At 36.0% G+C, this 24,991-nt stretch overlaps 1 protein-coding gene across 8 annotated transcripts in view; it reads left to right on the forward strand.

Annotated features, from left to right (window-relative positions):
* Positions 1–24,584, forward strand: part of smtnb (smoothelin b) — a 69,276-nt gene extending 44,692 nt beyond the window's left edge. For 2 of the 8 annotated variants that reach the window (XM_079871758.1, XM_079871762.1), the window contains 11 exons: positions 9,036–9,209; positions 9,677–9,752; positions 9,920–9,952; positions 12,030–12,203; positions 13,578–13,640; positions 13,728–13,791; positions 14,762–14,935; positions 15,012–15,132; positions 15,915–16,066; positions 19,946–20,115; positions 23,252–24,584. In XM_079871758.1, the coding sequence (XP_079727884.1) occupies positions 9,036–9,209; positions 9,677–9,752; positions 9,920–9,952; positions 12,030–12,203; positions 13,578–13,640; positions 13,728–13,791; positions 14,762–14,935; positions 15,012–15,132; positions 15,915–16,066; positions 19,946–20,093 (1,179 nt within the window). In that variant the 3' untranslated portion in view covers positions 20,094–20,115; positions 23,252–24,584. The remainder of the gene's footprint in view (positions 1–9,035; positions 9,210–9,676; positions 9,753–9,919; positions 9,953–12,029; positions 12,204–13,577; positions 13,641–13,727; positions 13,792–14,761; positions 14,936–15,011; positions 15,133–15,914; positions 16,067–19,945; positions 20,116–23,251) is intronic. The other 6 variants (XM_079871760.1, XM_079871764.1, XM_079871757.1 and 3 more) reach the window with 3 other exon arrangements.
* The last annotated feature ends 407 nt before the right edge of the window (positions 24,585–24,991 follow it).

Here is a 24,991-nt window from a genome sequence, read left to right on the forward strand (position 1 = left end):
CTTTCAGGCCGAACATTCTAACACTTTGAAACAAAATGTACTAAAATGTTCTGTTCTTTATATCAAAAGAACTGCCTATATATCAAAAATATACTGTCTGCATTGTCTCATGACAATATTGAGTAATCATCTGAACTCTTAACCCTTTCCTATGTTTTTTTGGTGATTCGTGATAATTTTGCTTCTACCTAGTAACAGAAGGGTTTGTCTATGAAGAGCCAATCAAATTGTAGGAAATTATGTAATGTATCATGTTATTTTCGACATGCTCCGATTCTATAAAAACTGTTGTATTCCTGTTTGCTGGTGGGATTCTCTCTGAAACTTGTCTGAGATCCTCCGGCCGTGATTAAAGCTTCTTCTAGGGGGAGATTCTCTGAGAACTGCTCAAGAACTCTCCCGGCCGTGATTAAAGCATTTAAAGGACATTTGCTGAAGTCTGTCGGTTTATAATTGCTGCGCAGCAAGTTAGTTAGGGGAACGAGTTAAGAGTATAGGATTAGAGCACTCAGCCGACGTCGATGTGTAGACGCGCTAGAGTATAAATAGTATAGGAAACTAACGTCGACTGTAGACGTTCAGGGATGTCGAGGTAGACTTGGGTCAGGTGCGAAAAAGGAAAAATCTACCACAATGTCATGTTCAGAGCTAGTGAACATACATATTTAAATCTTTCTGTTTGTGTAATTTGTGCTATTCAGCTTGCTGCCAACCACAGTCCCTCTGACTATTTCTGGATGTCCACCACACAATGCCAACCTGTACTTTTCACTGCCCTTTTTTAGAAGGAAGAAGTAACTTTTTAATTTCATACGTTGGTGTCTATAAGGAAAACATGCTTTTTTAAAAACTTTCCCCAGGAAATAGTGCATGGCCATTTCTTCCGGCTGTGCATGCCTACATTCTTCACAAGGTTTGTTTTGTTGGCACTGTTTTACAGCTTGCAGTGGTATATTTAGATGCTCTGTTTTAAACTATGCATGATATTTTTAGTGTCATGGCTGTCAGTAAGTCGCAGCAGAGCGCCTGAGGGTCAGGCATTGTCGCTCGAATGAGACTGAACTGATTGGAATAGCTGTCTGAGCCTCAAATATATGCTGACGCAGTCATGCTATTGAACAATCTCTCATCTGGGTCAACTAGTTCAGAGGTGGTTTTGGCCTCTCAAAGGTTCCTAATGACAGCTAAAGCACGTTTTAGTCATACAATTGCTGCGCTACATCAAAGCAAGGCCAGAAATCTGAAACGTGAAACAGGACAGTAGCGCTTTCAACTAATTGCTTATATAATGGGTTTTTCTTTAATGTACAGTTGTGACAAATTTACCATGTCAGCATTAAGTGTGTTCTTTAAATTATCATACAGATGCATCGTTTCTAAATAGTGATTTAGTCTGGCTTACTTGCAATTATTACTGGAAGAGTAAGTATTATCTCATCAAAATGGTCATTTTAGAAAACCCAATGTTATTGTAAGTTTTTGTAACCTGGTTGGGACAACGTGTCCAGCAAAAAGAAATTGGTCTGTCTGCACTGTACACATAAATGTTGCATAATGTTATAGTCCTATGATAAAGACAATCGACAATGACAATCGACTGGAAACGCTCATTCAGATCTGCCTTCATCCAGCCAACAACCGATGACAGCCTTACTTTTTTTATTTATATATATTGCTCACAGATGTATGTCACACTCACAATACGAAAAAAGATCTGTTGCTACTTTTGTTTCATTGTAACTTTAAAACCTGTAGCTCAACTGGTAAAGAATAACATTGCTGTCATCTATCAAAGCAGCGTCCACAGTGTCTGAGTTTAGAAGTCTTTTGAAAACCTATTTGTACTCTTGTGCTTTTAATTTCTTGTGAATGTTTATTTTAATTTTGGGGATGGACCCAGATATTTCTCGTGCAGCACTTTGGTCAACCAAAGTTGTTTTAAATGTGCTTTATAAATAAATTAAACTTGAAACTTAACACTAACAACACCAAGGTCATGGGTTCGATTGCCAAAGAATGTGTGTACTGATAAAAGTAAAGTTTGAAATGATTGTACCGGTGAGTCACTTTACGTGAAAGGGTCTGCATACACAACAAGAATAACAGTAAGTAAACCTCCATTGTATGAGTTTCTCAATAGTTTTGGAGAATTTAGGCTATCGCCTGGCGCATTATCTATATATGAATCTCGATTCAAACACCCACGCAGTCTTTTCAACCACACAGTATCATTATTTCTGTTACAAATATTCAATTTATCACAGTAGTACTGGAATAAAAGTTCATAGTTTGGATATAAACACTGATGTCTTCAATAGGGAACAACAGAATAAGTCAAGTCAAGTATATTTGTATAGCGCTTTTCACAATACAAATTGTATCAAAGCAGCTTCACAGTATTAAATTAAAATAATACAACAAGGTTTGTTTCTAGTGGAATTTATTGATTGATAAAATTAAATTAATATTCCCAAAATATCCCCAATAGAATAGAGCAAATCACCTTTAGAAAGTAACTTGGTGCTTCAATATCGTATCGTATGTCAACTTGTATATCGACTACATCGTTACACCAGTAGGTGGTGACAAGTGACTGTTAACATTTTTATGTCATTGAATCATTCACAAAAAGAAAATTTTTCAAAAACGCAGTTGCATCAAGTCATGTAACAAGTGAACATGAATCATTCATTAAAATCTTTTATTCAAATTATTATTATATATTTTTTAAATTGACTGCAGCAAATAACATTTCGTCAGAACCTTTAGTAAATTACGTGTTATTTTGTTTAGTTGTCTGTTCAGAATCGAGGGAGAATCATGATCTCTATTGTATTTCTCTACAACTATGGATAAAATAAATATTTATAGTAGCCTCTAACTAGGAGTAACAGTTGAAATAAAACAGCAGATTGATTGAATTGCATCGTTTCACCTGACAGACCCTCAATTCTGTACTTATATATGATAATGTTGATATTTACACAGTCCTTTACGTTTAATCATAGAAAACATTATGTAAATAAATTACATGCGTATATCGCTCCATGTTGTGCATGCCAAATAAAACCAGTTTTTTTTTGTATCTTTATTTATATATTAATCCATATTAATTTCAAATACAGTTTGAATCTTATTATCATATTAAAATACTTATCATTAAGTAGTATCGTATTTTAATGGAAATATATTTCTACTGTAGAAGTTAGGATTGAGGATAAACTGAAATTCACAGCATTTCAACAACAACTCACATATTTGAAGGTTGCTATCGGATCATTGAGGGTAAAAACGTCATTATGCGACTACACATTACTTTACGGAGAGTTTACGACCTACTAACTGTTCTGACTGAAGAACAAGTGGTGCAACCGAGTTACTTACAAACTGGCTAGTGTTTAGTAAGCCTCTAGTGTGGACTGAACATTTCAATTTAAGAAAGCACTTACAAACGGCTGGTGCAACCCTATCCTGATGATGTAGTACATCTATTACTAAGATTTAAGGTTTTCAGACATCTTAACAAAAAAAGCTAATAAACCGTTTGTGCCTTGTACTTGCTGCAATGTGCATGCGGTCACATAGTTCACAGTTGCCCTGCACTTTGTTCTCAGCTAGTGAAAGGTGTGAAGGACAAGAGCTCTAAATAAAGAGAGCCAGGGGCTTATGGGTGATTGCCTACTGGAATAATGGCCACTGTTGATAAATAGATGACTGTGGCACCTGAGTTAGCAGGGGCTCCGGGGCCTCCGGCTGCCATGACAACAGAATTCCAAGGCTCGCCATTGGCTGACGTGTTGGACAGCTGATAGGGGTTTGGCGTGAGGTATAAAGGGCTGGGATTTGTCTCAACTGTGGGTCTAAGTGAGGTGTATTTTGTGTAGTCTGTAACTATTGCAAGGCGATTCGGTCTGATTGTTCTTATAGACTCTAATTGTTGTAGTTTTATAGATTATTTGGCACATAGAGAAGCTGCTAACCATACCATGCCTGGCGTCAGCTTGGACCCCACGCCAAATCTAGGCGATGAAGTCAGTCTCCCGCAGGATTGTGCCGAGTCGGGCCTAGAGGCCGTGATAGGAGACCTTTTATTACAGACGGTTTCAGATAAAGATGAAGACGGAAAAGCCAGTGATGAGCGTTTTTATGAGCTTGAACTCAATCTTCAACGAGCCGTGCAAGAGATACATTGCGATTTGAAGGTTTTCGGCAGAAGTATCGAGGCACGTCTAGAGGAAGCAACAACGCCTCAAGTCGAGGCCATTGCCACCTTACAACAGGAGAATGCAAGTTTAAGGATCTGGCAAGAGAAGCTTGCAAGGCAAGTACTGGCGCTTTGTGATGCGCTCGGACTGCCTGAACCGAAACTGACCGAAGAGCAAGACGTCGATCCAGCGAATAGCAATTCATCTGATGTTGAAGTAAACCAAGAGATACACCCTCCTTCCTTTGCTGCTGTTTGCCACACGTCGCCTGTGTCGTCTCCAACCGCCAGTGTCTCGCGGAGCAATAGCATGGTAGTATAAAGCCCTATTCGGACAGGATTAACTTCTCAAGGGTAGATGGAGTAATGTAATTTTACCACAGGACATCTGTAATATTAATGGCCAATTTGCACGGGATAAGATAAGTAAAACCAGCAGAAGTGGGAGGAGTAACTCGATTTACACACCGCCGTCACCCTCATGTCGTCATGTGTGTATTACGCTGCTTCCTGATGTCACGTGCGCAAACACATATAACCCATATTTATATATACAAACCAGTTATGTCCGGTCGAACAATGTATTAATTAACTTCAGATTGGATTGTGTTGGTAAAAGGCACTTACCTAACGCTAAAAGATGTTTCGTGCCTCTAACAAGTGCTGTCGATCTTCTTTCTGATCTGAATAGTGTGTGTAAAACACTTGAGTTTTGCCACATACTCGTCCCAGCGTCTAGAACGCAACTGATGCTTCTTCAAGCGTCTCCATACTTGAAAAACCATGGAAAACTACTTTTAAACACAAAATGACGAAATATTTACAGGGGGTGTATTCGCTCGGGATTAGTATTACCTGAGGTAATTTTTCCGGATCTTTTTACTGAAGGTAAAAGTCGCTGTAATCTTTACTGACATTGTCCGTCATGATTACTGAAATGGCACATTCGGATGGGACTAATATCACTGAGAAGCTCTGGTAATAATTACTTTACCCCACCTCTCCATGTTAAACTAGTCCCGTCCGAATAGGGCTTAAGTGTGTGTGTGTGTGTGTGTGTGTGTGTGTATTTTCCAGACATTGCTGAGGCAAAGAATCACTACTGCTCATACGTTTTGCGATAACGTGAGCGAAAAACAGACTAAGCCATATCTAGAGAGCACTTGGGATGGGCTCTTTTGATTTGGGAACTAATAGAAATGCACTGGCAACCACCAAGAGAACTGTTGGTGAACTGTGAGGAAGATGCAAAAGATGCATATTTTAAACTTTTGCACAATTGGATAAGGTAGTATTTTGCAAATTTATGCTTATGAATGATGGGAAATCGTTCTTCCTTTATGACTCTGCTGTCATCATTTGGATGGTTTTCGTTTTGAAAGAATCGTTTTTCCACTGTGTGTTATTAGCCATATGCACTTATGGTGAATAATGTGGACTGGAAAATCTGCCAAGGAAACAATCTAAACGTAGGGGTTCAAGTTAAAACTTTAAGATACTTAAGATTTTCTTTCATTGAAGCCACTGTGCCATTCAAAAATAGACGAGGCTTCATTGGAGACGAGTGTAAACTTCCCATCCAAAGTCCCATCTAGTATGAATAATTGATTTTGTGTGCATTAAGTTATGCTTCAAATAGATTTTATGGCTTAGCACAGTTCATTTGAAAACTAATGAATCATGTGGCCCATTGCTGTCTGATTAATTGAAAGTCTTAGTGTTTGAGTTTGCTTCCAGGAAGAGATTTGATTCAGTCAGAGCAGATTTTCCAGGGATCTTTTGATTTAGGGCAAGTTGCGCTTTAGGTATAGTACAGTTAGTTCAGTGGGAAAAAGTCATTAGTAATTTAATTTTGCATGCATGTGCTAAAGTGAACATTAGATTTGAAAACGGTAAGGTTTGTTTGTGGCTTGGAATATGCTTAACTGATCAAAAGTGGGCTAAATAACATCTGAATTTGCTAGTGTGAAGCAAAGCCTAGCTAATCAGGGATTAGTAAGAGGTAAAAAGATGGTAACTCGTCGTGGCACAAGATTTGCAGTGAGTCTCCGAGTCTATTTCTGTGTGTCTGGTGCAGGTCTTTGAATGTTTTTGGTGTGGGATGATGTGCATCACTGTGAGTGGATGCAATGATTTTTTCTTAAAGGGCTGCTGAAGTTAGCACATTACCTTATGAGATTAATTAAATAAGTCTAATTCCGTTAAATAAATTTAACACTCTTAATGCATTAATCTAATTTGACGTAACTTTATGCAGATCATAAAGTTGTTATCTCAAGCATCCGATACCTTGGGTATCTCATTTTCCATTCTCGTATTTTTGGTTTTTTTTGTCATTGCACATTTTTTAATTTGAAAAAAATCTCTGTTTTTATCATTTTTAGTGAATCTTTTTATTTATTTATTTATTTATTTATTTAAGCAACATACATTTTGTACAAATACAAGTATTAAAAATTATGCATACAATACATATAAAAAAAGCAACTATATAAAAAAGAAAATGAAAAAGAAAAGGGTGCCAGGGGATAATAGCATAAATATCACAATAAAGGTGCATTCAGGTATAAAGATATAAAATACATATTTTGTAAAGCTCACAGATGTTCTGACCGCTTTCTTATTCAGAGAGTCTTGAATACTATGTATATACAGCCTTACTTCAGTCAACAAACTCATAAAATTGGGTTTCTGATTAGTAAACTTACATTTATGAATATAAGATTTGGTCAAAAGTATAAATAAATAAATTAAATAAAAGCATTTTTCATCTTTTTCAGGATAATCCGTGAAACCAAAGAGTACATTTTCCCGTAAGAGAGAGACTGAATATTTTCATTAATACATTTTTGTACCTTACACCACAGTATAGCAAATGCCAAAATAAATGCGAGGTGGTTTTGTGATAATTATAACAGAAAGTACAGTTTAAATTTATATCATTTTAAATTTTTTGTAAATAGCTGGATAAAATCGGTGAATAGGTTTAAAAGATATATTTCTTTAACCTTATTTCGAATATGAAACTTCTGGGGTAACAACCACACTTTATCCCAGCAAATCACCTTAATATTTTTCCGTTCTCTGAAAGTGCCAATGCTCTAAACCCTCTCCGTTACGAGCGGTCCGGCCCGACGTGCGCTTCCAGGGCGTCTGTTGAAGGAGAGATCAGTGAAGAACCGAGTGTGACACGGATGAGAGCGGCAGGCTAAGGCTCTCAGGGACATTCACAGAAATCATCGAGCTCTCATTCCTGTCTAAATGTCAGCGAGCTTCCACGGCTTTTGTGTAAACACAGCTGTAGACACAGATCAGATTCAGAAGCATTCCCTCCCTTCCACCAGCCCCTTTTTCCATCTCCTCTTTCTGCTGTAACCGTTTCACTCGCTCTCTGCTCTCTCTTGCCCATCTCTCCATCACTCTGCTCTCTTTGCCAGGTTTATTTTTGGACGGGTATATTTATTGTCCCTGCTCTTAAATCCTGATGTCAATTGTGTTGCTGTCGATTATAACCTTCTTTAGGGATTAGCTGTCCAGATTTATAAATGTCATCACTGTGTTTTTAGTGTCATAGTATCAGATCTTAATCGGCATCTGTCTGTCTGTCAGCATTAAGGTCCTTGTACACGGCGTTTTTTCGTATTCGTCATGCGGTGGCCCTGAATTGTCAAAACACCATTCAAAATGCTTGCTATGGATGCGAAAAACGCAGAATTTTTTTACGCATTTATTTTTTAACGTGTGAAACTTTCGGACGCTAATTTCAGACTCAGTGTGCAAGGACCTTTTATAAAGTTATTATTTCCATACACTTTTCAGTATAATGCATTTTAACACATTACAACGTGATTTTGTGATGATCATGCATCTTTCTGCAATTGCAGTGACAACTTTTGAGTATTATATATTTTTTGTAAATTTGAAAGTAAAAAAATTGTTTCAAACTAACTAGGGAAGCCATTTATTTGAAAAATAGAATCAAGAGAAATTCAACTAATTGAAAAAAAAAAAATCTAAATTCTAATTAAAATGTTAATAGTGTAAGTGCTGTTATCACAACATAAAAACAACAGAAGGAACACTTAAGTTCGTTCTTAAGCTGAAGACCATGTGTGGTGAGGCAAAAGTCAGTGAATTTCTACATTATATTTTTACTTTCAAGTCCATGGAAAAATATCAGTATTCTCAAGGGTCCTTTTTGATTATTCAATGATGTTATTTGTGCTATATGTATAACCTTGTTACACCATTTATGCTAGCTTGTTCCTCAACATCTTTTAGAATAATGATAAACATATTATATCATATAATATCAGTGGTAAATTATCAGTAAATTTAGTTTTCATGGTGTTCAAATATTAATGTTGTCACTATACTCCTCATGCATTTCTTCTGTTTACTAACTACAGTACTTTGTCAAAAGTATAGCTTGATTCTGGTTTAACTAGTTTAAATATGTAGCTTGACTCTCAATGTAAAATTCTGAAAAAGTCTGAAAACTTCAATGGTAAAAAAACAGCAACTGTGGTTGCCAGTACATAAGATGAATCTAAGTTCATCGGGAAAAACTTTTCCACAAAATAGTTTTTTACTGTAAATTATAAGATTTTTCAATTCTAAAAAAGTTTTTACAGTAAACATTACATTAATTCTCCCATTAAACCATTTCAGTTTTCACTGTAGAATAGAGGAACTTGCCAATTAACAGGTTTTAACCATAGTATTTGTACAGTTTTTGTTTTAAATTATGGTGATTTTTGACAGTGTACCTTTATAATGTATACAGGTGTCATATTGCCATCTTTCTATCCCTCCACACACACACACACAGATGGAGACGGAGCCCATTTCTCTTGTGGGTGAATCTGTGAGTGAGATGACTCATGAAGTCCCGGTGCTTCCTAATGGCTCATCCATGACCTCCATCAAAAGAGAGGAACAAAGTGAGAAGCTGACCTCAGAGAAGCTGCAGGACATCGAGGACGAGGAGATCCTGGACAAAATGGTACTTAATTTCTCCCACTGACCTTTTGAACTCTTATATACCAGTTATATACAATCTTACGTACATACAATCTCTTAATTATCTAAATCCCTTAATTATTTTCTCCAGACGTGTGCCCAGAAATCAAGATTTTTTTTCACCCGCAATATCCGTTTTATCTTCATTAATATATTTTGAGAATCACTTTGCTTTGAATAAAACCGACCGATACAGTGACATGACATGATGTGAAGGCCAAGCATGGCAACCCATACTCAGAATTTGTACCCTTTTTTTAACCCATCCAATTAGTGCACACTTTCAAGTTTTAAGTTCCTGGTGGTGCATGATTCATTAGTTCACATTCATCGATTCATTAATTGGCAAAGACATCTTTCTGAAATGCATATCATGATGAAAGTATTCTTTATAATTATATTTTGTTCATTTGTTTGGGTTGCTTTTTTTCCTCCTGTTTGATTTTACAGCTTGATGATTGCAAAGATTTTGAAGAAAGGAAAATGATCAGAACTGCAATGAGAGAACTGCGAAAGAAAAAGCGAGGTGACTATCTCTACGTTTGTTTAATTGCACAGCACTCATCTCTTGTTCTCCTCTTTCTTTTTTCTCTCTATATACTGATGGGTGTATTTCAACATGTAAAGTGCAGAGACACTCTGTCGTCTTTACTTCCCTTTGGTTCAGCCCTGTTTCTCTCTCTTTGCTCTCAGAGGCTAAGCTGGGATGCACACAGGAGGAAATGGGTAGGGTTTCTGGATTGTGTGTGTTTTTGCCCTACTGACCCCTTGCTAATGCCCAGGGCCTTAGTGAAGGGTCATTTAGCGCTTCATTGGCTATAGATTTGGTTTGTAGTTGCAGATACGGTATGTCGTTTTTATTCACTGAAGTGCCACGTGTGATTTTGTCATTGTATTAATGTTGTTTGACCCTGCATGAAAGTGAATGTAATCATATGGTACTGCTTGCTTTGTGTTTGCTTGATCAAATTTACACAAATGGTGCTATGTTCATCTGTGGTGTAGGGGTGTGTGATATTGACAAAAAAATATATCTTCTATATTTTCTGGAATTTTAGTGGGTTTTTGTGCTGGTACATTGACTGGTTTAGGCCTGTCATGGACAGCTGAGTCCCAAAGCTTTTTATGTTTTGTGAGGTGATTGGTTTCACAGAAGCTGCATTATGTGTACGCAGTGTTTAATGCAGCTCAGAGGTAACATTAATGCATTCACACTGTGATTATAACTGAATAAATTATGGTATTTGAGATTAATGTTTAAAAATGGCTGCAAGTTCCTGTCTTAATGAGTGTGTGAGGGAGTCATTCTTTCAACCCATTCATTCAAATGGTTGATTTATTCGGAAACAAAGCAAATGGTTCATTGAATTATTCGCTCACCCGATTTGTTACACCCAAACCCAAACACTGTTTTATTCAGAAACAAAACTCTGCTGTCTATTTCTTGGACATGCACAACCGTTGTGCTTTGGCTTTGTTTGGAACTCTTTGATGAAATGGAGCAAAACAAAAATGTAACTCTGCAATATTTAAAGCTGCAGTCCGTAACTTTTTTGGGTTAAAAATTATCCAAATTAATTTTTTGAGCAAGTACATAACCAGCCAGTGTTCAAAACTCTCTGCTTGCCGTAGCTCGATTCACAACGGTAAGCTTGTAATAATGTTTTTAATTCCAGTGGTACTGGTGGATTTCCACGGGAAATTCGAGCATGTCTTTGCGTCATTACGTCACATCTGTCCACATAAAGAAGAGTCTCGGCTAGTCGGCTATGAGTGTGAAGATGCTGGAGGTGGAGATTTATAGCCTTTTCTCACAGCACTCGATATAATTAAACTAATCAATTTGATGGCGGATCCAGAAAGGTTCAAACGACAATCAGCAGTGACAACTGGAGATTCACCCGCTGTAAAACGCGAAAGACTTCGGAGAAAAAAGAGACTGCAACCGGCCAATGCGAAAACCAGGATAAATATCAGAAGGGCATTAAATGTCACGCAATGCTGATGTTGTTGACATTAACAATTTGAGAACAAAGTATAATTTGCACGGTTTGACGTGATATGATAAGCGATCGTTGGATTTAATCAGCATGATTTACTGCAATGCTTTTTTCCGCTTAGTCAGAACAAAAGTGGATGTTACTTGTTCAGACGACATTTTCCAGTGAAAATTCTTATGTTGGTCATACTTCCGAAAAGTAGAATCTGTGATTGCGAATGCCAGTATCCACACCGGCGGCGACTGACAGCCGCACGTTCTCCTCAAAACATTGGATTCGTCCGCGCTGTGCCGTGCCGAGGCACAACCCACGTAAAGTGGATAATTCCACGAATAACTGCAATTGCAGATTTCGAACAGAGATGGCGACAAAGAGGAAAAACTGCAGACTGCAGCTTTAAATTAGTCTATCAACTATCAACATCACATTTGGTATCACATCAATATCACGATTTTCAATCGTGCTGACATTGGGGAAAAACATGTCAGCTCGCACAATGTTAAAACTACAATTGTGATATCGTAGACAATAAATATCACACAACCCTACTATGGTGTTAATCTAAGATGTTAGCACTTTCACACGAGTGCTATGAGAGCGCTAGTGATAGTTTCTGAAGTGTGTGATTTCTGTGTCACCAAAGTTGCAAAAATAATGTTTTCAAGCAGGTTTCCTGAACACACTCCCTAGTCAGATAGTCCCGCGCATTGATCACAGTGGGAAAGTACTGATGTGGTCCTCACCTAAATTTTCCCTCCTTTCAAACATCATCCTGACGCTGTTGGTTTTGCCCGTGTCCTCAGACCAGAGAGAGAAGGAGAGAGATGTGCGTCTGCAGGAGCTCAGACAGCAGCGGGTGGACAGATCCCAGAAAGGTCGGGGGGGTGCAGACACCAGTGAAGTGGTGATGAAGAAGATTGAGCGGTCCACAGACGGCTCCACTACCAGCCAGATCACTAATCGGGTTTCCCACTCAGGTACCACAGCCTCTTGATCATTTTATTTTTCCTCTTCAGTGTACTTGTAAAGTTCAGGGTTCAAGTCTTGGATTCTTGCTCCAAAAGCAGTCATAATTTAAAATTGCAGGACCCTAGGAATCAAACAAGGTCCATATAATACGTCCATATAATACCTGGAGAAAGCTATTAGTTAATAAAGTTGTGAAGTGAAAACCAGCAGACCAATTTCATTTCATTTTCACACTTCTTAAAGGATTTGTTCACTTTCAAAAAAATTTTTGCTGATAATTTACTCACCCCGATGTCTTCCAAGATATCCATGTCTTTCTTTCTTCATTCGAAAAGAAATTAAGGTTTTTGAGGAAAACATTCCAGGATTTTTCTACACAGAATGGACTTCAATGGCAACCAACTATACCAATGTTCAAAGAAGGATCAAATGTCCGCCTCAATGCATCTTTTAAAATTGTATTTGGGTCAGTTTTTACACGGAATAGGTACAAAAATACACAGGAATGTATGGCACAGGAATACAACTTTGGAAATGGGTTAAGACTATCAAAATACACAATCTTTTTCCCTATAGTTTTCAAATTATTTTTTATAAGATATGACCATTAACTAAAAGAGTACATTGTAACATCTATTGTGTTCCAGGTCAATTTACCCAGGTATCAACTCAGGCTTTACATAATGTTATGCCAACTTTTTTATCTATTGGTTAGATTTTTCTCAAAACTAATTTTGTCTCTTTCTCATATCACTTCTCTCACACACTTTTAGGGCTGAATTGTCTTTGTAAACATGAATATGCACTCACAAACACTGTAAACAGACAAAAGATGATATAGAAATAACAAATCAACTATATTTGGACTGTTTTGGAAAAAATGTCTTGCATCATGTTTTATTTTTGGAGTTCATGTAAAATTAGATTTGACTTGTTCTTTCTTATTTTATTGAGTAACAACACTTGCTGGTTTGGGGTCCAATTTTTTTATGCTGCCCGATCCTTTAATAACAGCCTTTTGTTCTGTATGTAATTTTATTGTGACACTGTCAAGTCACATTTCTTTATACAGTGCTTTATACAGAACATATTGTTTCAAAGCAGCTTCACATTAATAAACAGGAAAATAACACTGTTATTTTAGTAAATTATGAAATAAATAGAATTTCAGCTGTAAAGAAGACAATAGTGTCATTATTCAGCTCAGTTTAGTTCAATGTTGGTTCAGTCCGGTTCAATAGCTGTGCCACTGTTGAAAAGTTAATGTCATAATCCAACTCAATTCAGTTCAAATTTGGTTTTAGTGTCAGTGCAGTTAATTTGATAATATTACTGAATACTAATGATCTTTTAAACCCCTCTGTCATTGGCTGTGTGTGCAGATGATACCGGCAGGACGTCCCGCAGCACTATCATGGAGTCCAGCTATGTTCAGAAGACAGACAGTGAGTTTATTGAACTCTTTTTGTATTCTGTATTTAGTCTTAATTTCCATCAGCACCCGTATCAAACCCTCTTCTCTCTCCTCTCAGAGGGATCAGTGCAAACTAAATCCTACAGTTACTCCAGCACAACGTCCACTAGGAAGGTCGGAAGGTGAGTGTCTTAAAGTCGACACGAATTCAATAATTACCTTATTTATTTTTCTTTTTTGGGCCTGGTTTTATTGTGCACGATTATGCAGTTAGTTCATTTTTAAAATAATTATGGGTTACACTTTATATTAAGGTGTCACTGTTACAGTGTAATTATATATTTAAGTACTGAGTAATATTAATTAACTACATGTACTTAGGATTTGAATTAGGATTTGGTTGAGGGTTAGTTGCATGTAATTATGCATAATTTACTGTTGTTACTATGGTAAGTACATGTAACATATGTAACAAGGACACTGTAAAATAAAGTGTTACCTAATTATCAAATAATTATTCAGGTATTAGATAACAGAGTAATGAAGTTAACGTAATTTAATGTAAGATCACATTGTATCCTACCTACACTACCGTTTAAATGTTTGAGGTCAGTAAGAGTTGTTTTTAAAAAAGAAATGAATTAGGGATGCACAGATATGAACATTTTGGCTGATGCCGATAATTCTTTATATTTGAAAGCCGAGAAATCTAAATCCAAAATTGTATGTAATTTTTGTGAGCCTGATTACAAAAACAAAAAGCTATGTCCCAAGCACACAATTATAAGTATAATTTTATGTCGCCTATTTGACAGACTTGTTGCACTTTTTCCTTTTTTGAAATAATTCCAATCATATTTCAAGCAATTCAAAACCATCATGTTGAACATCTGAAGTGTCTCAGCTGAAAGAAAATAATCCATTATCTATTCTCTCTCTCTCTCTCCTCTCCTCTCTCTCTCTCTCTCTCTCTCTCTCATCTCTCTCTCTCTCTCTTCTCTCTCTCTTTCTCTCTCTCTCTCTTTCTCTCTCTCTCTATCTCTCTCTCTCTCTCTCTCTCTCTCTCTCTCTCTCTCTCTCTCTCTCTCTCTCTCTCTCTCTCTCTCTCTCTCTCTCTCTCTCTCTCTCTCTCTCTCTCTCTCTCTCCCTCAGTGTTTTTGACCGCGAGGACAACACGTCTCGTAGCTCCAGTAGATCATCAGCTGTTGAGCGCAGACAGACCGAGAGATCAGAGCTGATGAGGGCTCAGACGTTACCCAAGACCTCGGCCGCACAGGCACGAAAGGCCATGATAGAGAAGCTTGAGAACACCGGAGGCTCAGGAGGGTGAGCGCATGGGTTTCAGACACTCTCAGGCTCATTTAGCTCACATATTCAGCAACATTTCTCTTTCTGCCTGTAGAAACTCAGCAATGACTCAAGTGAACAAGGTGCAGCGCTCCACGAGCTTCGGTGTCCCCAACGCAAACTCCATCAAACAGATGCTGCTGGACTGGTGCCGGTCCAAGACCCGCTCCTATGAGGTAACAGGAGAAACAGGAAACCTCAGTCTTCATTTGCTCACCCTCGACTCGTTCCAAAGCACTTTGAATTTGCTTTCTTTCATTTCACACAATTATTTAGCGTGTGCTTACCATTAAAAAGTGAATGAGGACTGGGAATACTTGGAATATAGTGCATTAGTGTGATATATAAAGACTTCTGAAGTAAAACAATAGCTTTGTGTGAGGAACAGACTGTCATTATTTACTCATTTATGATTTCTCAATCACACTATTTCTTTAAGATGTGCTGCATTTGTATTAAGATTTTTTTTTTCTTTAAAGAAATTAATACATTTATTCATCAAGGATGCATTCAATTGATCAAAGATGACAGTAAAGACAAAAAAATCAGTTTCAAATAAATGTTTTATTGTTCTATTCAACTAAGAATCCTGGAAATGATCCATAACAGTTTCTACAAAAATATGATAATTAACAGAAATGTTTTTTGAGTATCAAATCATCATATTATTATGATTTCTGAAGGATCATGTGACACTGAAGACTGGAGTAATGATGCTGACAATTCAGCTTTGATCACTGGAATAAATTACACTTTACAATATATTCCGTAGAAAAATGTTATCCGAAATTCACAATATTACTGTTTTAACTCCATGTTTGATCAAATAAATGCAGCCTTGTTGAGACTTCCTTAAACATATTAAAAAATCTTACCAACCCCAAACTTTTCAATAGTAGAGTAAATTCTTACTAGCTCTCTGTCTTCATGTTTTCTCTCTCTCCTCCACGTCATGAAGAATGTGGACATCCAGAACTTCTCCTCCAGCTGGAGTGACGGGATGGCGTTCTGTGCTCTGGTGCATAACTTCTTCCCCGAGGCCTTCGACTACTCCAGCCTCAGTCCCAGCAACCGCAGGCAGAACTTCGAGATCGCCTTCAGCACAGCAGAGTGAGTCCACGCGCTCATATCACACCATCAAACACATGCAGGATGAAGAACCATAACACAATTCAAATTGGGATCTGAATGTTTGCACAATGGGGCGAATTCACTAAACAATTGCAGCTTCTGACATTATTCGCAGACCATCGGAGTCCAGCTTTAGCAGGTGTGTGTTCTTGCTAAATGTGCTCGTATAGCACTGTTCATAAAATGTATTCTTATATGAATTTAAGTTACATAAACTCACTCCCTTCAATGCAAATAAGGCATTTGAGAAACATTGGCCTGATGCAATTAATGTGTCGCTGTTACCACAGATGGAAAGCTGGGAGTGAGCAGATTATTTTGGGCAAGGAGTGCTTGTGTACATAGTTTGAATGACATTATAACCAGGCCAATATATTCTGCATCTTGAGCTGAAGTGTCTGGATGTCACAGCGGTGGAGTGATGCTGTACAGTCAGTAAAGTCTGCCAGATTAAGTTCTTCTGTACCCGCTGAACCATATACATTTTCTCCATAGGGAAATTGATTTTAACATATAGACAGCCCTACTGTGAGCTCCGAGGTTGTTGATCGATGGTATTTTCAACTTTATTTATCTATACATTATTTCAACTTATTTTAAAAATTGTTTAACAGCAGAATTTGAGGTGAAAAACTACATTACCCATAATACAGCACTGAAAACTCCACTACAGTTACAGAAAACAAATCACCAAAAGACCTCTTTAGCTCCGCCCAGACTACTTGAATATTTGTATTTATATGCATATTTTGCAATAAATTTAAAATATATGGTTTCTATAGATTATAATCAACCGTTTTAAATGAGTAGTTTCATATTTCTCCATTTTTTCTTTTATTTGATTATGCTGTTTGTAGTTCTTTCCCTCATTGGAGCTCGTAAACTTTGTATTTTTGTCAGATTTTGGAGAGAAATTAATGGAAAAAATACTTCTGGAAACCAACGCCGCTGAAAAAGCAGACGGCCACTTTCTATTGTGCCATGCAATCAGTTTATAGGCGTGTTTGTGGCAATACCTGATTTGCATAATTTCTTTAGTGAATCAGATTTTGAAACTTATGCAGACAGCGTGTGCAATTGATTCTTAGTGAATTGCCCCATGTTTCTATTGTCAAACTCCAAAAAAACACACTTGGGCAAAACAGACTGGGAAGATTTTTGATTTTTTTGAAAGAAGTCTCAAAAAGGCTGCATTTATTTGATCAAAAAATACAGTAAAAACAGTATTATTGTGAAATATTATTGCACTTTAAAGTTGCTGATTTCTGTTGTAATATATTGTAATGTATTCCTGTGTTCAAAGCTGAATTTTCAGCATCATTCCTCCAGTCTTCAGTGTCACATGATCCTTCAGAAATCATTCTAATATGCTGATTATAACATTATAAATGTCTTTACTGTCACTTTTGATCAATTGAATGCATCCTTGCTGAATAAAAGTATTTAAAAAATCGTACTGGTGTTGTAACAATATAACTATATTTTTGTTTTGTTTTGTTTCTGAGCCTGTTTTAATACAACCAAACCTATTAACAAGTTAATCCGATCTGCATCTCCAGTCCTCTGAGATTAATCATCTAATAGCTGTCGGGTCCACTTAAATAACTAAACCCTAATTACTAGCATTTTAAATGATTATTTCCCTTTCTCCTCTGCTCCTTTCCTTTTCCATTTCCCAGTAACATAACATTCATGCATTTAAGCTCCTTTCTAAACGAGAAACGTCCAGATAGTGTCTGCTCACGGAGGAGCGTTACTCAAAGTCAGTGTTGTTTGGTTACCTGAGAGTAGGCCTTAACCTGCTTCCCCTTTCTTGACCTTTGACCTGGCTGGTCTGTGTCCAGGTAATTCCCGTGGACACTTTCTCATGTCATCTCCTTTCACCTGAGTGTGAGCACTGGTTTATCTCACTAGCCCTGGCTGTCGTCATCATTAAAGGCACCATCTGTAATTGCTTCAGTTTGCGAGTCATTAGTGCTATTCGGCCTGAAGGGGTTTCAGTCGTTGTACACGACTGCAGCGTTTAGTCTCAAATCACACGAGCCAAATTTAGTTAACATGAACTAACAATGAAAATAGTAAATAAAGCATTTGTTAATGTTAATTGTAGCATTTTCTAATACATTATTCACATCAATAGTTGTGTCTGTTATAATGAACAGTTGGATGTTTATTAACTAACATTAATAAATACTGTAACAAATGTATTGCTCATTGATAGTTAATGCATTAACAAATGTTAAATAACGAGACCTTATTGTAAATTGTTAGCGCTGTCTTCATTCTCATTGGTAGTTGCCTTGCCTCGCAGCTCAACATGTCGCCTCACAGACTCTCATTGAAAATGCATGATTGTTAGTATTGTAATTTTACAGTTATTTAAAATATATTAATTATAATATCTTTTATTTTACTTTTTTAATTTAGTATTTTTTTAAATACAAATAATGTAGCAATATTTGTTATTATTATTATTATTATTATTATTATTTAATATCCATATTTATGTATAATCACAGCAGCCCTACAAAGAAACAGCAAAAAATTTCAATTGCATTATAAACCAGTCGCAATTTTTATCAGGAAAATCTCAATTCGATTTTTTTACCCAAAACCGTGCAGCCATAGTTTTACTCTCATATGACTTGCATGAGCATTTTTTGTTGCACTTTAAAGTGTTGCTTTGTGAAAGCAAACTGAACCAAAGTGAAAATGCGATTTAGTAACAATTTAAGTCCCTGTTTTAAGACGAAGCAAATGATCTACAGGTCCGAAAACGCCTTAAAGGTGCAGTGAGCGATTTCTGAGAAACTCTGTTGAAAATTTAAATCAACACCCAAACAAACAATCTTCTGAATATTTCCTAGATATCTGTTGTATGTGTGTGTGCTGGGAAAATAAATCGTGTACATAGTACTGACTATGAAAAAAAGACAAAAAATGAAGAAAACGATTGGAAAACGAAAAAACGATTCGATTGGATTCGAAATAACCCCCTTCAGGCTTATCAAGCCCCCGACGCGAACCCCATACTTTTGATATGAAACAGTCTCAACTTTCAAATTTGGTCATTTTTTTAATGAAATTTAAACAATAAATACCGTTTTGTGGCTCTTTAATGTGTGAAGTGATCATCTCTTCCTTCTAGTTAATTTATAGCATCAAATCAATATGAATGAACATCAGAAGGAATGTTGTTTTAACCGCGGAAAGACGTCAGTACACTCCAATGTTAATCTACTAACTCTCCTGACTTCTTCGTCGGGCAAAAATGGCGTATTCAGTGGATGGCAGATTATGATTGGTCAGATCGCCTGTCAATCAAACTCCCCGCGAAGGGTCAGTTATCAACAGTGTTTCTCAGAAATCGCCCACTGCACCTTTAAGTCCGTCTAATATCTGTGATGGTGGTGATTTTTACAAGCGGTTACAGATGTGTGCCTCAGTCTGCACTCCTCCAGCATGAGCCGTCACTGAGCTTCTACACACACTCAACACGCAGACAAGCCGGGTTTGTCTGGAGCTGAAGGGTCACATGTTTAGTAGTCACTCTATGCATTGCTGTTATTGTCCCCATACTGTATGTTCTTGTTCACAGGCACATTTATTTTGCACTATGAGATCACCCAAATGGATGCATTGTTGTTGCTCTATTTGATGTTTGTCTCTGCACATGTATTTGTTGTGATTGTAAAGCATGAAAACACTGTCAGAGTTTAATGTGGGCTTTTTGATTTTTGTCTTGTGTGTCTCATCTCTCTCCCCTCACTGGCCCTCGTGTTTCCCACTCCACCTGTTGTTCCTTCGACCTTCTCGATCCTCTTTTCTTCCTCTGTGGCCTCGTCTCCGCGAGAGTAGGAAGCTGGCCGACTGTCCGCAGCTTTTGGATGTGGAGGATATGGTGCGGATGCGGGAGCCGGACTGGAAGTGCGTGTACACGTACCTCCAGGAGTTCTACAGGGGATTGGTGCTGAAGGGCTTGGTCAAAACCAAAAACTCCTCCTAGGGTCAAAACTCAGAGCAAAACGGTGAGAGCCAGCTCAGATGATGAGGAGAAACGCAGCTCCGACGGGATTTGAGCGAACAAACCTTTAAACACATTCTTTTATCTTTAGTGAAAATGGATGAAACTGGGTGGTGTGCAAGTGAAAGGATTCAAAATAATCAAATATAAAGTTTTTTTCTGAAATATGTCACTTTTATTTGGTCTGAGAGCAGGGTTATTATAGGTAACTGAAACTAAAACCATTTTCGTCACTTGATATAAAATCAAATACTTGTACGCTTATATGCAACATTTCTCATTGTCATTTAGTTTAACTTGATGCACTAAAACAAAAACAGAAATAAAAATTAAAACTCTGTAGACATTTTTTTTTCTTCCAAAAACTTACTGAAATGAAAATGAAAAATATTAAATTAAAAATAAATATACCAAAATATATTTGAAATGCATTTATTTGATGCTAAGTATACTACAAATACATTTACATATTTGTACTTAATATAAATACCCTGCAATTGGTATATTACATTTGTATATTTAAAGTCTGCTAAATTGGAACAGCTCATTTTGTACTTGATGCACTTTAGTTATCCGGTCCAACTAAAGATATACTTGCTAAAATGCAAGTACACTTTAAATTTCTTGCTTTTAAAGACTTTCCTTGCTATTAGCAATATTAAAACACATTTTAGGCTTAATTTTAAGAAGTGTGCATTGTGCAATAAAGGAGTACTCAAAATAAAGTTAATTATAATATTTATATCAGTAAGTCTTAAGCGTTATATCAGTAAATATGCCAATGGATTTGTAGTATACTTAGTATGAAATAAATGTATTTTAAATACATTTTGGTATAGTTTTTTTTTCCCACTGAGGAAACAGATTCAAAATATTAATATAATACTAATATCTCAATCAGCACATATAGTTATCTAATTAATTATGCATCACATGAAGCCATATCACAATATTGATTCCGCTTCGTTATATTGTGCAGCCCATTCATTTATTTACTCATAAAATGTTTTGAATTGTACTTAATGTGTTAAATCATACACACTCACATGACAGGAAGCTTAATAAAAGCTGTTTTATTTCACATGGAGCAGAATGCATTATGGGAGAAAACATTGAGATTAAAACTGTCACACCAGTCGTCATTGCAGTAATTATTCCTGAGAAGGTCTAGCATCATTTGTTGGCAGGTTTCACTTAGTTTGATATTTTCAAGTGTGCCAAAATACTTCCTAGGGAACTGTAAGTTAACATTCAGTTTTACCACACCTAGACGTTCGGCTTAAAAGGTAAGGCCTCTCGGTCTCACGCGCGCACCGGGACGAGGTCTTCCTCGGCGTGCTGTTTGTCAGTCTCTGACGATTAGCATAACATAATATTGTGCGTCTGCCAGCTCGACCGGTTTGTGGGAGGGGAACGACAAACTGCACTGAAGACCAGAAACTGCCCAAACATGGTCGTGCTCAGAGACATGTGATCAAACACACCGCTTTAAAGAGCACAGCGGACACGAAGCAGAAGCAGACCGTGCTCTCTGCACATGCTAAACGTTTGCTATCACAAGATTTCTCTTTTGCTTTTACAAGAACCTTTCATTTTAAAAAGTTGCACATTTTTCAGAATTCAGTACAACTGAACCTCTAATATCTGCCGGTTACACAGACAATCCTGCTAATGTTGTTAATCTGTTTACAGAAATGCATTTATGATGGAAGTTTATGATTCTGAAAGGTTTAAAAACAGAAATATGCATTTATACAAAATTGCTCATTCACGTACAGTATAAAATATATCCATATTATACATTTAGCCATTATTTTCATGTTGACCTGTTCATACTAGGGAAGGAAGTGTGATATTATTGAGAGAACTTTTTTTCACAAAACTATATATTTGGTTTCTCTCTTTTTTTGTGTCAAAATGTGTAAATACTTTTTATGAATTTTGATGGTTTGAAAAACTTAAATGTGCATTTATACAAAACAAATATGAAAATATTTATTTTATATTTAGGGAAAGTTCCTAACATAAAAATAGGTTTTTATTTTCATGTCCATTCATACTATATAAGGAAAAATAAGTTTTTCCCCCCCCACAAAACTAAATGCATATTTGGTTTCTATTTTTGAGTGTAAAAAAAAAAGAAAAAAAAGAAATATATATATATATATATATATATATATTTATATATATATATATATATATATATATATATATATATATTTATATTTATATTTAGGGCTGTCAAAAGATTAATCGCATCCAAAATAAAAGTTTGTGTTTACATAATATATGTGTGTGTACGGTGTATAATTATTTTGTATATATAAATACACACACATGCTTGTATATATTTAAGAAATATTTGCATACATATACTGTATATATTTATATATAATTTATATTATATATAAATATAATTTTTTTATATATAAATTACACATTTTTCTTAAATATATACAAGCATGTGTGTGTATTTATATATACAAATTTAATTATACACAGTACACACACATATATTATGTAAACACAAACTTTTATTTTGGATGCGATTAATCGCGATTAATCTTTTGACAGCCCTTATATATATATATATATATATATATATATATATATATATATATATATATATATATATATATATATATATATATATATATATATATATATATATATATATATATATATATATATATATATATATATATATATATATATATATATATATATATATATATATATATTCCTTTACAATATCCACACACCCCATTTAAATGTATGCAAGTTTCCATATATATAAAATAGCTCTATTTTTATGTAGACCTGTTTATACTTTAAAACCATCATGCTAGTCTCATGTTAACACACAAAATGTTTTTATGATTTTCAAAACTGTTATTCCAGCCTCGTTGCATTATAGATACATTTCTATAAACAAAAAATGTGACTTTTTTTTTTTTTTTTTTTCACAGAATGCTTTTTTGTGGTAATTGATTGAGTGCATGATTGTAATACAGCTAAACTGTTAGAATAAAGTCATTTCTCTGTTGGTCAGGCTGATGGTTTGCAGAGGCTGCATATACAGCACAGCAGAAATCATTTGGTGTGTATAATTTGCTCCTGTCGTTGTGTGTCTACATTAGGGCCTATGCTAACTGCATGCCCCTGGTGGAGGTCGAGGACATGATGATCATGGGTAAGAAACCAGACTCCAAGTGTGTGTTCACGTACGTGCAGTCGCTGGTGAACCATCTCCGCAGGTATGAGATGATGCTGGCCCGAGCTCAGCAGAGCACTCAACACTGAAGCTTTACCAGCGCACGCTAACATTTGTTTTTTGGGTTTTTAACTTGTCCTGTTACATTTCAAATGTTAAAATGATTTACTTTACTTTCCAAACAATTCCCCCGTAACAAGATGTTGGGTATTTTTTATGAATGAAAGAGGTTTTTTTTGTACAGAGCTTTTAAACGAACTAGAATGATCCAAAAATGTACCAAAATGTTTTATTGATGGTAAAAAAATGAAGGACGGTGTTGATGTCTACTACGTGTTTAAAAACGAAACATTATATGTTGATTGCCCATATCTGTGGTTTTAAAAGCTTTTAAACCTGGTCCACGGTACTGTTGCTGTTAATGGAGCTCAGACCTGCATGCTTTTTCACAAGTTTACTTGAAGTTTTAGTTTGATTTAAAAAAAAAAAGTTATATTTTCATCTGTACACGATAATGTGTTTATTTAAAAACGTTGAAAGAACATTAATCTCACCGCTTGTTATGGCTTCAGCCATTTTAGTGCGAGATGCAGCTCATGAAACGTGTTTTTCACTCAACTAATTATTGATATTTTTCTAATTGAACGTTTGGTTTCACACTGAACACAGACCCGGATATAAAATGTGTGTGTGATATAAAACACAAACAGCTGCATGCATGTATAGACGCACTTATGGATGGTGTGTATTTATGGATGAGTATATTTTGTTCATATTCCCGAACTTCATTTGAAAGCAGAGATGTGTGTCTCTGAAACATAAAGCCGTCTCGCTGATTAAGGGTCTGTTGTTGTAAATCTTTACGGCTTTCAGCCAATAAAGAAGTGTAATTTAAACGGTGTATGTATGAGTAGCCCTAGGACACACGAGTCAATTTGAGAATAATAGTAATGTATTAGTAGTAAATGAATCTGAAAAGGTCAATGATGTTTATATATTTGGTTCTAAAGATGGATTTAGTTTAATAGTTTTAATGACTGCACATAATTTAATGTCCGAGACAGAACTACTGCAGCGTCCGCACCAGAAGAGTGACTTGGCTCGGTACTTGAAGGCTGCACCAGTAGATCAAATTAGCATTAATTCACAATCAGTGGTGAACATAATTGTTTGTACACTTGTTCGAAAGCTACTGTTCACTCAGTATTTCCTGACACTATGGTTTCTTATAGTAATCATTAAAACCATTAATGATACCCAAAAATGTCTGTCATTTATTGCACTTGCGGAAATAGGAAATCTAAAAGATTCATAATCATGAGCGCAACGTGATTTTATATTGACAAAAGAACAATGTTTGGAAACACTACTATTGTTTAAATGTTTCTGAAAGAAGTTTCTTCTGCTCATCAAGCCTGCATTTAATTTGATCAAAAATACAGGAAAAAAAACAGTAATATTGTGAAATAATAATATAGTTTAAAATACTGGTTTTCTATTTTAATATACTTTTCTGTGATCAAAGCTGAATTGTCAGCATCATTACTCCAGTCTTCAGTGTCACATGACCCTTCAGAAATCATTTTCTAATATGCTGTTTTATTATGTTGTGCTGCTTAATATATATATATATTTATTTATTTTTTAACCTGTGAGAATTTTCTTT

Source organism: Squalius cephalus, assembly GCF_949319135.1.
Source record: "Squalius cephalus genome assembly, chromosome: 5".
In the NCBI taxonomy this organism is placed as follows: Eukaryota; Metazoa; Chordata; class Actinopteri; order Cypriniformes; family Leuciscidae; genus Squalius; species Squalius cephalus.